The sequence below is a fragment of the Rhamphochromis longiceps genome, linkage group LG9 (assembly GCF_057381845.1).
Source record: "Rhamphochromis longiceps isolate RC_006_pf linkage group LG9, R_longiceps_female_GT1.1, whole genome shotgun sequence".
NCBI classification, from domain to species: domain Eukaryota; kingdom Metazoa; phylum Chordata; class Actinopteri; order Cichliformes; family Cichlidae; genus Rhamphochromis; species Rhamphochromis longiceps.
In genome coordinates, this window is record NC_140565.1 from 27,966,341 (window position 1) to 27,981,235 (window position 14,895).

The 14,895-nt window shown below is 39.6% G+C and overlaps 1 protein-coding gene across 2 annotated transcripts in view; it reads left to right on the plus strand.

The window, feature by feature from the left end:
* The window catches only part of dpp6a (dipeptidyl-peptidase 6a), a 228,636-nt gene that overhangs the window by 97,410 nt on the left and 116,331 nt on the right, over window positions 1-14,895 (plus strand). The window contains exon 1 of one of the 2 annotated variants that reach the window (XM_085419145.1): window positions 12,170-12,442. The exons of the other annotated variant lie outside the window; for it this stretch is intronic. Coding sequence (XP_085275271.1) covers window positions 12,386-12,442 — 57 coding nt within the window. The 5' untranslated portion in view covers window positions 12,170-12,385. Of the gene's footprint in view, window positions 1-12,169; window positions 12,443-14,895 lie in introns of those variants that run through there. 2 annotated transcript variants of the gene reach the window in all.

Sequence of the window (14,895 nt, forward strand, 5' to 3'; positions counted from 1 at the left end):
TTGCATTCCACAAAATACAATCAAATATTTCTTCAGGATGACAACCACCCCATGCGTACTGCCAAGTTATAAGTCATTTAATCAGTCGGAGATTACATGGAGACACAAAAGATAATGAGACAGCCTAAATCCACAGAAGACCCCGAATGAGTTCTTCGTAACGCTTGGAACAGCGTTCCTGCCAATAATCTTGAAAACTGTACACAGTCATGAATTCTAATTAGTAATACTTAAATAAGACTTAAAAAAAAAAAGCGTGTGCAGAAAATAACTGAATTTTGTTCTAAAAAGTGCTCAAGGTAGTACACGATAGAGCCCAATGCATGTTGGATTTTTCAGTTTGATACTGATATTTAGTGAAATGAAATTCCAACATATGTCAACCGATACTTTTGTGTCTTTCAGATGCATGTATTATAAAATGATTTACCTAACGTGTTTATTGGAGTTATTTATCCACTCATTTATGATCTATCTATCTCTGCTTGTTTTTGCATTTTTGGACAAACTGCAACATTAACAATTACAATGTGGTTTAATGCGTTTGTGCTGTTTCATCTTTACTTTTAATTTTCATTCATTGGTCTTTATAAATCCTGATACCTGTACAGCAAATAGCTAATCAGTCAGGCTGTAGTAAGCTTACAATTAAGATAAGGTACTCCTATCCTGCTTCATACAACTAAATAACTTCAAGTGGCACATTTGTCTACTTTTATTATTTACTTTGTTCTCTGTGTTTTTATAAAAGCGTTGCCGATTAGAATGTTGCCTGTGTCGAGGGTAAGTGTAATAAGTTAAAGCTTGAAAGCTTTTCAGTCAATAATTTGTGTTTTTCCTGTTTAATTTAGTTCTTTGTTAATTTATTGTTTTCATGTGTATTTTTGGTTGTTTTTGCCAAAAAGAAAACAATTTAATAAGAAGAATAAAAAAAATCCTACATCTTCATTCATTTCTTTTTCTTTATTTCTTAAAACTGTGATTCACACCAACAATACTTTGCTCACAAGCACTGATGTCTGCACAAGCTGCCACTGGCACATTTAATAATTCTCAAAATTCAGTTCAATTTTATTCAATTTCAATTTTATTTATATAGCGCAAAATCCACAACAACTGGCTCAAGGCACTCAAGAAAACAGAGAAAACCCGAACAATCATATGATTCCCTTTGATCAAGCACTTTGGTGAAAATGGGAAGGAAGAACTCCCTTTTAACTGAAAGAAACCTCCAGCAGAACCAGGCTCAGGGAGGGGCGGCCGTATGCTGCGACCAGTTGGGGTGAGGGGCAAGTGTTATACTTTCACGCATGCTAAAACAAAAAGCAGAAATCAGATTGCGTTGCTTAAAACAATTTTTAAAGTGCATATGAAGAAAAGCTAATACACCCTTACAGGCACACAAAATATATCTTAGATTTCTATTTTAAGTTACTTGACAACTGATAAATAGGAGTGCAATTTCTTCCGAAAGTGTCCCCACTTTACTTCAAAAACTTTACACAATTTTAGTTTCTTTACTCCCTTCTTTGCTTTTGAAAACTGTCCGCCGGTAGTCCACGAAACAGTTCAGTGCTGCAATTGCAAATAATGAGTGGTAATTTTAAAGAAACTGCCATGCAAGAATGAATCCTTTCCAGTCAAATCAATTTATAATAATGATAGGACACTGATGACATTTGATGCTTGTTCGAGATCATTTCCTCAAAGGCTGGGACTGTAACTTCTCTGGTGAAAAAAAAGCAGGAGAAAGCTATTGTGCTGGTATTTTTCTCTCCAGGTTCCCACTTCCTGGAGAAAGGAGTCCTGGATGTGGCTGTGAAATGCGCTGTCGGAGCTGTCCATTAAGTGGTGCTGAAATCTATTTCAGCACATAGAGGCTTTTGATGGCGTCTGGATCAGTGCTGGGAGCTGTCCTTTTGCCTGGTGCTGAAGTGTGTTATAGTGTGGTGGCTTTTTTTAACAGACCTCTAAATGTGTTAGCACAGGTGCTGGTAGTGTGTTGTTACTCTGCGTGTAGCAGAAAGTGTTGGTTCTTGAAAATGTGAAATGATGTGCTGCTGAAGAAGCACTTGCTATCACCTGAAAGAGCAAGTGAAAAAGTGCTAATCACAGCTGTTTTGAGAGTGTATGTATGAATGTATGTCTGTATGGATGGATGTTAGAAAGTTATTCAGAGTCAGATCAGTTTTCCAATCATGCAAAACACAAGGCACTGATTTAAAGCAATCCTGAGGGAGCCCATTGCAATGCATTAGAAAACCGCTTCTTTCATGACAGTGTAAGCTTTCAAAAACAAGATGATGTCCATGCTGCACCTGTTAGACTATGCTATTAGCATATATTAGCTCTGTGTGGAAAAGACAGGACAGTGAAGCAGAGTAACTTTAACAAGGACATAGAAACGCAATTGCATGGCCAAGGAACGAAACTAATGAAAGCCCACTTTATTATTACAGGAAGTGCAGACACAGAAAAGTATTTTCCTGAACCTCCAACCTTTGGCCTGACCTGGAAAAGAAGCGTATAATAGTTTGGCAGGTTTGGTTATGGCAATAAAAACAAATGTTAATTTTGCTGTCTTTGGAGTGATTTTCAGAAACCGTGTTAGATGCAGGTTAGCAAGCGACACAGCTTCTAGCACTTGTGATCCATTCTCAAGGTGGTTTAGCCAGTAGACCTGCCATTAGGGATGGGTATCGTTTAGGTTTTATCCGATACCGGTGCCAAACCGGTACTTTTGAAACGGTGCCGGTGCTTAAATGGTGCTCAAAACAGTGCTTAAAGAATGGAGAACACAAAATTGGTCCAAAAACCTCTCATGTTCAGCTGTTTTTTGTAAAAAGATAACAATGTTAGCCTTTTCTGCAGCTATAGGGGATTTATGGCATCACTCTTGGCTGGAAACAGTGCTTAAACAATAGAAAAAACACAAACTTTGTCCAAAAACCTCTCATGTTTAACTGTTTTCCACTTTTTCTTTGGTCATTTTAGCCTTTTTGGCCAGGGTGAAGGGAGTATCTGCCATCAAACAAGAAGACAGCCGCATGTAACTACAACGGTGTTTGCTAGTTCACCTTACATGCATTAATTTAATAACATGGTTAGCCTACTCAACGTAAATTACACACGAACAACATTAGGCTACTCACGCAGAGAAGAACGGCTGCTGCTGCCGTCATCATCCGTCATCATTTCTGCTACACTGGCAGGGCTAGGGGCCAGGACTCTCCTCTTCGGGTTTTTGGGGGATGCTGCTAACTCCGGGTCCGATAACAGGCACCACACCCGCAGTAGATGTGCACGGTGTGAGGTCTCGCAGCAAGCTATCAAATACGGCACATTTTTTGGTTTTAAAAAACCCCCACTATGCATCGCCAGGTGTTTCATCGGATTTGAGGTGTTACCTCCTTTGACAGTATCATGGTATCACCTTAAAGCACTGCTCTGCTCTAAAAGAACGTACCTACCTGGACCTGCCTACTATCCTCGGAAACGTAAGATGATTGGCCAGAATCTAAAGTGTATCACAGCTCAGGAAAAAAAGCACCGAAATGTGCGCTGCTTTTTTGGTCTGGTTACTACAGTTTATGTCAGAACCGGTGGCACCGGTTCTGATACCCATCCCTACCTGGCATCATTTAAAGGTTTTATGTGGCTCCAAAAGGGAAGTAAGGATTGGATGAAACATGTTCAAACTTACGGTACTCACTTGAAATAATTGCTTTAAATAAAGTTGCTGCTTGATAGGGGATTTTTAAAAATGTCTAGCTAAAGTCTAATCTGCTTATTTTATTTTATCCACATCAGCAGCAGACTAATCAAAGACAGCAGAAACCTCTGTGTTCAGCAGTGTTTCAATTGATTTTCTCATATGTTCTTTCTTGGTTCTGGACCTCATCTCTGCCTCATGCAATCCAGCCACTTCTTCACTTTAGCTGCGTATTTACATGTGCAGTTTCTCAGTGTGGTTGTGTGTAGATTATTTATACAAGAAATGGTCCATTGCTGTCAAAAGGATGAAGTTGTTTTAAATATCTTTTTCACATTATAGGCTCTGATTATTCTGTAAGTTTCCACATCTCAGTACTACAATGTTTCAGAGTCAACTATTAATAGCAGACCTGTAGTAGATTTACTGCTTCAGGAGCCTTGAGGTAGATATACTTTTTGCCCAAAGTGATGATATAAGCAGCTCATCTGAAGTAGATGAGCTGGAATCAGGCAGTGAATATCATAAATGATCCTACTCTGTAATTTTAGTTGCTGATATAGCTTGGTCTCTCACCTGAGGGGTTAAAAAAAAGTGATGATGAAAAGTGAAGATGATGCCGCATGAAGACCCCCATGGTTTCTTGCCTTATTTTAGCAGCAGACAGAATGTACTGTATACAGCAAGTATGCTGATAAGAAAAAGGCTAGAAAAACTCATTCACAACTACAGATGTGCTCATCAGCCCGGTGCTGGAAACAGAGGCATGGTTGTGGAATCTGGCTCTGTTGACATTTCACGCCTGAGTGCTGTGAAGGCTGATGAGTCACACCTGGCATAACCGAATCCTGATGCAAGGCCTCTCCGTCAGGATGATGGGTCCGAGCTATATTTATGTAAGACCTCACATAGGCTCTTTACAAGGAGACGGAGAAGGAGGGGAAAAGATGGAAAAGCAATTATTTATTTCCAGTATCCCAATGCTCGCTGTCATTCGTCAGCCAAATAGGGGTGGAAAAATTGAGGCACACACTCATATCATTCACCACCTGCAGGGAGGCTGAGTACTACTGCAAAATACTATGCATGATTTTTGCAACATCAAAATTTACCTCCAAGAAAGAATACTGGAGTCTACAAGGAAACTGATAACTCCCTAATCAAAACAGGTCATGGTGCATGACTTTTGTTTTTCAACTTTTGTATTGTGCTGGTCTATTAGGAAATAAAATAACACTGACAGTTGGTTTTGGTTATATGCACTGACAGAATATGTTCTGGAAGACTGAAACAGGCTATAACTATTTTTTTTTTTAGACTTGATTTTCGTCACAGATTGGTGTGTTGGGACACATTTTATGCATGTGGATTTTTGATGCGGGTACGCATAAAATTCGAAGCAATTGGGAACAAAATTTTCAGCATGAGAGTGTGGACACAGCACACCTGGTTTAATTAATCACATGGTTATTTTGCTACATTCAAGACAGTCTCAGTTTCAGTGTCTTTCATAAATGTTCCCTGGACTTCTTTTATGGGCTCTTTAGTGTATTTTTAATACTATCATTTTATCAGCTAGGACAAGACTAATAAAAACATGTCAGCACTCCCTCAGAAATTATATTCTTACCATTGGAATGCAAATTAAAGGAGATGAATGAACTTTATATGAGTCTTTGGATTTCAGTTCAGGGACTTTTAATACAATTGAGCTTGGTTCAGTTGAATCACTGCACAGGCACTCAGTGAGATTTATGTGGGATTTAGCAGGTGGGGAAATCCTTAGATTCAGTGTAGCAGGGGCAAGTGACTAACCTGTTTTCTTTGTGGCCAAAACTGTGCGATCAGCTGACCTCTGCTGCTCTGAGCATTATTTTTTGTGACAAGTGAAGCTAAAGAGCATCAACAAAATCAAAATCACTGTCATCTTTGACCTAACAGTGAGGATTGAAGGTAGATACTATGCCATAGCAGTAAACTATCATAACAGAGGGCCTGCTCTTCTTTACCCGGATGGGTTATTCACACACAACCTTGGAATAACACGCAAAAAACCCCCAATGAATTTATTGTTAAATTCACATTGTGAATTAAGCAGGAAAGTTTAATCTAGCCTGCCGGGAATTCTAAAATGAAATGAATTGTACAAACTTTTAATTTCTTCCAGTTTCTCAAATTCATTTCCTAAGCATCACGCTTCATGTGCTGCCACCTCTTTCCATGTGAATGCTCTCATTGATATTAGTGTAGTTTTCATATATGTGCTGACTGCAAAAATCCAAATTCTGTACCAGAACCTTGCAAGCCAGATGGCAAAGTTTCATGTTGAAAACCATTTCAAGCAACACAGTTCATCTTCCTCTGCTTCTGTAGTGCTAGCTAGATGCGGAGGGTAGTCTGAGTATCATGATGAGGAGCTTTTCCATGTGTGCACATGTGAAAGAGTGACAGGAATGAGTGGAGGGAAGGTTGTTGACTGTGGGATGCCACTTTATTAGCTTTATTATGAACAAAACTAACAGATTTATTACTTGTTTCTGGATCGTTCCAGTCCATTATGTGTATGGGTAATTGAAAAAGTTCCAGTTGCCTATATAATGATGTGTCCTACATGATCACAGCCTAACCAGACCCCTATTCTGATGTTTTTTGGGCATGTCCTGGGTAGAACCAGGACAACACAGTCTCAGGGCAGTTCATCACATAGTCATAATTGTCAATTTATTGGTGTTTTTGGACCCCAATTTGCAAAGTTTCACACAATTTACCACAAAGTGAGTGCTTTACACCCTCAAAGTGTAAGAAAGTCCATATTTGGAGGATGGACAGCGCTGTGGTGAAGTGAAACATTTCACTGTAAATGTGGCGCACTTTTGTGCAATTCACTTGTATTTCTATTTTTTATTCCTATTTATCCTATTTATCCCCTTCGTATATTTTATTTATATTTGTCTCTGTATTTATGTGTGTGTGTGTGTGTGTGTGTGTGTGTGTGTGTGTGTGTGTGTGTGTGTGTGTATATATATATAATATTCTGTAACTGTAACTTCTGTCGGTGCTGTGCTTTTTGGAAATCGAATTTCCCAGAGGAACCCACCCGAGGGATTAATAGAGTTCTATCTTATCTTATCTTATCTTTTTCACTTCAGTTATACTATTTTTTTAAAAGTTATTGATGTCTAATTTTAGAAACTACTTGTTTGGTTTAGAGACTAAAAACTATTGAATTAGATTTAGCAAAATGTCATGATTAGTGTATTTGTTTATATTTAAATACATTAGTATTTTAAAAAATAAGTCTTATCATTTCATAACTTCATGCTAGATTGAGAGAAATTCAATATATATATTAGCTGAAACCATTTAAATACTATGCTGTTTCTTTCTGAGCAGCCAAATAATATGTGAGAGAAGATATAAGCTGGCAACACACTTGTGAACTCATAAGGTCATGCGATCATTTAATAGGAGAGTGATCATGAACTCAGAAGGTTAAAGTGAGAGTAAAAGTAACACACGACCTCTCTCACCTCTCATTTTATCCTCCTGAGCTGAACCAGCTAACACTCTAATCATTAGTGCGCCATGGGGTTATATTGCTGACATGGACAGGGCAGAGGAAGGATCATTATAGACCCATATGTTTCTTCACAATAATGGTGTATGTGGTCATTTTTTGGCTATAGGAACTTTGCCTCGTTCTTTCAACTGTGTCTGCTTGGATGTTATTTCAGCCTTTCAAGCCTTTTCTTAAGCACACATTGAGCTATTTTCTTTCAACAAAAGACGTAATCGGAAACAAAGCAGATTTCCATGAAATGTGCACGATGCCTCTCATGCCCACTGGTGTTACCAGGGATTTAATGCTTTAATTCTCCAAATATCTCCATTTTTAAAAAGCTGTACAGCCAAAGTACTCAAGAAAAACAGAACAAGATAAATAAAAACTGTTTGCTTTGGACAGAGTTTGCCTTGGTCTCTGTTTCTGAAATTAAACTGAAAAAAAGAAAGCTGATATTGAATTCAATTTGTGCAACAATTTTTGGAGGCTTTCTTAAGAAATTACAATCGATTGTCCATGCCCTTGCAGACTGTTCTGAAAAAATGCACATACAATTACAGAATGACGGACTGGAAGTTTGCAGGGTAAACTGGAAAAGCTTCTCTAATAATAGCAATTATTATCTATCTAGTAGCCATTTTTCCTCTAATATTACAAAGTTAGTGTCAGAGTGAAAATAATGCATCAATGTATAGTATTTAAAGGTTGTGGCAAGTATGTATTACTCTGAGGTTTTAATTAGGCAAAGCACTTTCACTTCATCAGGTTGGCTGCTGGCTTTCCATTGGCAGTGAAATGATGAGGCAGAAGTGAGCGGATGGCTCCATTTGTTTAGACAGGTTGGCACTGCCAGTCAGTTAATTCCTAACTTTTCAGGAATGTGTATTTAAACAGAGCCACCCACCCCCCCAGGAGCATTCATCACCGCCGTCTGGTGTCCATTTGTCAACATCGGAGACGTGAGGTTTGTACGCTCGCTCCTTAACACAGCCACAGCGAGGTAGTGATTGTGTTCTTGGCCGCGGCGGTACAACGACACAGCATCCGTCATCGGCCAATGGGGCTTTGGCCAAAAGTGGCCATTATTAGTCTGGAGCTGATTGATTGGCTGTTGAGAAGTTGTTTCAGTTTCATACATCATCCTGTTGATGGTAAGCACAGGCTGAGTTGCCGGGGAAGGCTTCTAATGTGGTTTGAAGCCACAAGTAGATGAAGCTGTGAACACCGGGTGGCTTTCATTCTTGTTCATGTGTCAGAATTCTGCACACAACCATTAAGTTTTTGTAGCCAACAAATTAGAACCAACAAATTTGAAATGTTTCAAAATTTTGAAAAATGCTGCCAGCTATGAGAGAGTGCATAATGTAGTGCAAATTTTCAGCACTGCACATCTCTCTTCATGGCCTACTGTACACAGCCAGAAGAATGTTGGCCTCTTCTGTTTTTTGTTTGGTCTACCACTCTAATCCAGACTGAAGTGTAGTTTTTAACTTAGTTACTTTAATTTTTAATAAGTTTTATTTACCCTAAATGATGTTGTGGAATTACATATAAATGGCATGCTACTTCTGGCAGATTTTGTATGTTCGCGTAACGTATATTCAGTTTTCTTCATGTCACTACATGGTGTTACATGACACAGGAAGTGCTTAACAGTTAAAATAAAAGACTAGGATGTCATTATTTCAACTGAAGTGCTTGAAAACATGCATTGTAAAAACACACAAAATGACTTACTGGCATGCTATTCACTGACTATTTCACACACATGTGTCCTCAGGGGGAATTTGAAAATACATGATCCTGTGTAAAATATTAATGAAACAGAATTCAGAAAATTGTTCTGAAACATTATATTAAATTAAAACTCAGAAGTCTGCATGGGCTAATAGTGCAATAGTTTTAGAATAATGTTTCTCAGTATAAGATTGCAAAGAATTTGTGGATTTTATCATGCAGTATGAGGATTATTTAAAAGATTCTGAGAATCTAAAGGGATCCAAGGGACCTGGCTTAAAACTAAATCTTCGTGCTCTCGGGCAGCGCTGAAATAAAAACAGATCCATTGCTCTGGGTGTTTGACTTATTGTGACACAAAAGATATGACAAAAGAGGCACCAAACTCTTGAACAGCTAAAATCCTATATGAAGCAAGAATAGCTTGTTGGCTTTGCAAAGCATAGCAAATGATCTCCTCTGTTAACAAACACTTTGAGATTGCTTTTTAAAGAAAAGGTGATGCAACAGAGTGGGAAACATCACCCTTCAAAAACTGCGGATCTACTGGGATTTTCTCACAAAACCATCTCTAGGGTTTACAGAGATCTCTCAGTAAAAGTGCCTTATTGATGCCAGAGGTCATCGGAAAATGACCAGACTGCTCTGAGCAAAAATTCGTTGCAACCAAAGTGTGCAGAAAGGCATCTCTGAACACAAGAAACCTTGGAGCAAATGGGTTATAGCAGTAGAAGAACACACTGATTATCACTCTTGTCATTTAAGAACAGGAAGCTGAGACATTTTGTGCAGGTTTGCAAAAAAATTGGACAATAGAAGATTGGAAAAAGATTACCTGGTATCACGAGTCTTCATTTTAGCTGCTACATTTGGATGGTAGGTTGTAAATTTGTCATAAAGAACATCCTGCCTTGTATCAATGGCTCAGGCTGGTGGTGGTGTAAAGATGTGGGGGATATTTATTTTTTGGCTCATGACCATTATTTAAACATGACACCTGCCTTCCTGCGTATTGTTGCTCGTCATGTAGCCATCTTCTGATGTTGGATGATCCCATATCGCAAAGCTCAAATCATCTCTAAACTGGTTTCTTGAACATAGCAGTGAGTTCATTGTACACACACACAGACAGTATGGACCAAAATCTCTGATGAATGTTTCAAGCACCTTGTTGATCATAGATTTATATTGAGGACTGTGATGTTTTTGATGAGACCAAAATTGAGCTGTTTAGCATCTGTCCATTTGCTATTTTTGTAGAGAAACGAATCCTCAATATGAAGCACATTAAGGACATGGAGTTGCTTAACCAGTCTCTGAACTATCCGAGGACTAACCCATCACAGGTGGTAAGCCTAGCCCTATATTTTAGAGAAAGTCCAAACTGACTTTTGGGGGGAAATTGTGTTCACAAACCAAAAATGCATATTCAGATTGGGTTAGAGTTAGGGTTTTCACCAGTGAAGACTTAGACCTCAGAATGTTAATCACGGCGGTAGCTTTGGACACTTTGCAAAAAGCAAGAAATGTCTAACAGCTGTGCTTGCTACCAATGGTTACTCCACCAGGTAGTAAATAACGTGTTCCAAGAGGATAAAATATTTCATCAACTCTCGAAACCAACCTACCATTGACATATAGACCTCACATTTTTTGTGATTGAATCGAATTATGAATTCAACACCAGGTGAAATACTTCCTATATTATTCCCTCTCTTTTAGATCGGTTCACAGAGAGAAACCCATTTCTTTGGGGAATGCTCAAGTTGTTATTTGTCAATGTAAAGATAACATAAGTCAGCATGACTGAAAATAGAAAACAGCAATTTTGCAGAAAACAATGCAATGATATCACATGCAGGGATATTTTAAAGGTTTTCTTTCTTTCTTTTTTATTTTGAGGCTATCTCTTTTAGAACAACGGGGCTTTTTTCAGTGTCTTGTGCTCTGCTGGTCACAAAAAGCAACACTGCAGATTTTCATTTGGGATTTCAAAGGTAATTGACTTCACCCAGTTGCCACCTGATTTTAATTAACAGTGCAGCACACTTGGTTGCAAACCTGCAATATAAAGAGTCAAACTGGAGACTAAGGTATTAATTAACATTAAGTACATCTAGGAGCAAATCAAAGTAAGTCATTTCCTGACGGTGTTTAACAGAGATTGTACATGATTTCTTTGAGATGTAATTAACTGAACAAGCCCATGAAAAAATTCTTAGTTCTTATCATGAAATGCAGACAGCAAAATTGGTTCCTTTCTGTTTTACTGCAGTGTAAACTTTTTTTCCTGCTCCTGCTTCAGTCTTAAAGATTCAGTTTACCTCTCAGACTGGCAGAACTGTTTTAAATGCAGTTTTTGCCCAAGCACTAACAAGTCCCACTTTATTGCAGGCTTCTCCATCCTCTGGGTCATAACTTTTTACAGCCACTCATGTCTTGAGCATAATTTCAAACATTCTCACTGCTGAATGTGATTATTTTATTACTGCTGCTGCTCCCGAATAACATTTAATACTGTTACATTACATCCAGGCTACTTAGTGTTTCAGTGCCATTACTAATGCATCAGTGCAGCAAGGCATTGAATTTCCTTTTTTTCATAATTACAACAAGAAACTTATGCAGTGCAAAAATTGTTGTATGAAAATGCTGCAGGCATACTGAAGAAAATCAAAGACTAATTTCCCATCGCAGAGTTTACCCGGCAGCTTTACCGCAGCACTGCCTCTGAAAAATAAACGAATGTGGGAATGGACTTAATGAGATGGCGAGCTGGCTTTATTTTTGCAATAAAGGAATATAAATAAGGCGATGAGACTTTATGATAATGACTGTTCGTGTTTAAAATAGGAGCGTTTTACTGTCCTCGTGAATCTAAACGAATATTTTATGAACTTGTATTCCTCGCGAGTTCTGAATTAAAGTTTGAGCCGCGTGATTTCAACGTGCATCTTTAATTGCAATCCACTCAGTCTGCATCACTTGCAAGTCAAGCGTTTTGCGCGCACGCAGAGTCCCGCACGGAGCGTTTAAAGAAGAGATGCGTGACTCTCTCTCTCCCTCTCCCTCTCTCTCTCTGCTACCTCCTCCTCCTCCTCTCCTCTTTGGCTTCCACTGAAAATCTTTTTTTTTTCTTTGCCGTTTCCCTTCCCGAGCAGCGCGTCCTTATACCACTTGTTATCTCACACCTTGGTCACTGCACACGAAGCTTGTGGGCGCCGGAAAAAGACCGTTTTCCGTTTTCTTCTTTTTTTGACTTACTGGTTCTGCACCGGTGTGTGTGTGCGTCTCTCTGTGTGTGTCTTTCAGTATTTGCATTTTTCCCTTGCTCCTGCCGGGGAAACAACAGTTTCTCCCAGCTTTAGGGAATCATGACCACAGCAAAGGAAGGCAATGCACCGTCGAAAGCGACTCAACAGCAAGATCAGGTACGGATGAGCTTTCCTGTCACCTCCTCGCATATTAATTACACCGTTAACCTGTGCTGCCCCTCCGCTTTGCTTGGCCAACACGGGGTTTATTTGCATGACACGCTGCAGCGACTTTTTTCACAGACTGGAATGGTGTGCGGAGGGCAGAAACGTGTATAATTTGGTACTCTGAGCTCGTTTAAAGCAGTTGGACAGGGAGTCATTCGTGGAAGTGAAAGGCTAGCCGGTGCTGTCAGATCATCACCGCCGGTAGATTTATTTTACAGCCTCCGTTGTAATCGTCTTTATTATTCAGCGGTAATTATTGTGTGACTTTACGCACGGGAGACAAGGAGCAGCTTGTGTTGTCCATTGCGTCCAGTGCGCTTCACCTTGCAGCAGCAGAGCACGCAAATGAGCCCAATTAACCCAACTTGAATCGCGTTGGAAGGCCTGCAAAAGTGCGACTAATGATTATATCACTTTATATCATCACGTCATCTTCACTCATCTTCTGATCTTTTTTCCCCAGACGTGCTCGTTTTTTGTGCTCTCTTCAGTCTGCAGGCTGAGAACACTGTTGCATTTTTTTGATGTGGTGGTGCAGGGTGGCTCTGTTCTGTTTTTATTCGCTACCTCCATCACTCAGTAATGATGGAGCATCTGCTGACCCGCCTCCACTGAGGTACCACAGCCGGCGGACACTTCGGGGAAAATCATTTTAAGCACGAATGTTTCGTGTTGCGATAACAAAGAGCCCCCCTTTTTATCGTGCTATGTTAATGTCAAGGTTAACAAATAATGTGCCTCCACCTACAGCACAGAGCCCTTGAATTTGAATAATGATGCAAATGAATTGCTTCTTACCTACAAACGTTTAATATTTTTGAAAGTTTTTGGAATTGTAGCAAAATAAAATTAAGAAACTCATAAATTCCGTGGTGCCATTACAAATATGCTCTGACAGATGTTAGTTTGGATATCTGGACATCCAGATCCTCTAATCCTGTTGTTCTGTGTTCATTATACTGCATACAGCCACATTCAAGACTGTTTTAGGTGAATCCCTATATATCACATCTCATCCCCTCCAGCCAGTCTGTCAACTTAAACTTTAACATTAGATGGCATCTGTCACTGTTGTCCTCCACCTGTGTGCCGCACCTGTCTAATAATGACAGAAAAGGTGAGAAGGACACTTGGTTTTATCCTGCCAAGCAGACAATCTCCCCCATGCTGTGATTTAGCAGCAGACTGTCGCTCACACCCTTGGAGGCAGTCAAAGGTCCCCAAGTAGCACCCTGCGCACTGTGCACGTGCATTACAGACTGTGCAGGCACAAACATCAACATCACCAAGGAGTAGATTAGACTGTCCTGAAATTAACTGTGCAAATCAATGGAAAATGCTTCTGGAGAAACCGTGAGGGTTTTTCTTTTCTCCTGTCTTGTGCCATGGCAATTTAGATATGTTAGGTTGTTCAGGAGTGTTGGTAAGACAAAGAAGAAATGTAAAGACATCCCCTCAGGCTCTAATTAGATGTGTATTTTGAAAGGATGAAATAGAGCTGCAACACTTATTTTCATAATTATTTTTCCTCCCCAACAAATCAATGAGTTGAGTTTCCAGAAAATGGCAAAAGCCCCGTCTCACAAGTTTCAAGCTCCCAAGGTGACAACCTCAGAATATTAGTTTGGTCTGAACAACAACGCTGAATACAAAGCCGTTTCATTTTCAGCAGTACAACAAAGAGCTGAGAAACAGCTCATCATTCAAAAACTTGGAATGGATGTTTTTGCTTAATAAACGATTCAGTTGATACATCTTCTGGCTTATCAAATAATCAAGTTCTATTTTTTTGTTTGTTTTTTTCCCCCCCAAATCAAAAGTGTTTTTTTTACTTATCAGCTGGCTCTTTCAGATAGACGGTCCTTCTGCTCACAAGATCAGCTGAGACCTGGGGGGGCATTCTAGTCCCAGCGATCTTTGTGATAATTACCAGAAAGACCTGGTCATTCTCAAACATCAGCAGATGGCAGTTTGTGACTTTCCGTGGACTTTCCTGAGACTTGAATAGGGTAATCAAACAATGGCCTCAAGCATATTATTTTTTAAACCTCCAGTCTAACAAAGACGTGTGTTTTTGGAAACACTTTACATCAGGAGACACGGCCACTGTGATTACATGTGCTCCTGCAGTGATCCGCTGATTGATGGTCTGCTAGCAGGGCTTGTGGTCCAGGGACAGAGGATGGAGATAGAGGGCAGCTCACTAGAGATAACAGCAGCAGCTCTTCAGTAATCACCTAGCTGCAGCAGCACAGAGTCACATCGCTAACCCTCATTACTGAAACAAGGTAGAGGTTCTGAAGGTGTAAGAGGTCGAGATGAGGCAGGGGAGGCAATGCATTTGCAGAGATGAGACACTGGATTAATTGAAAGCTGTTGTCAAAATACACATACCTTTGGTG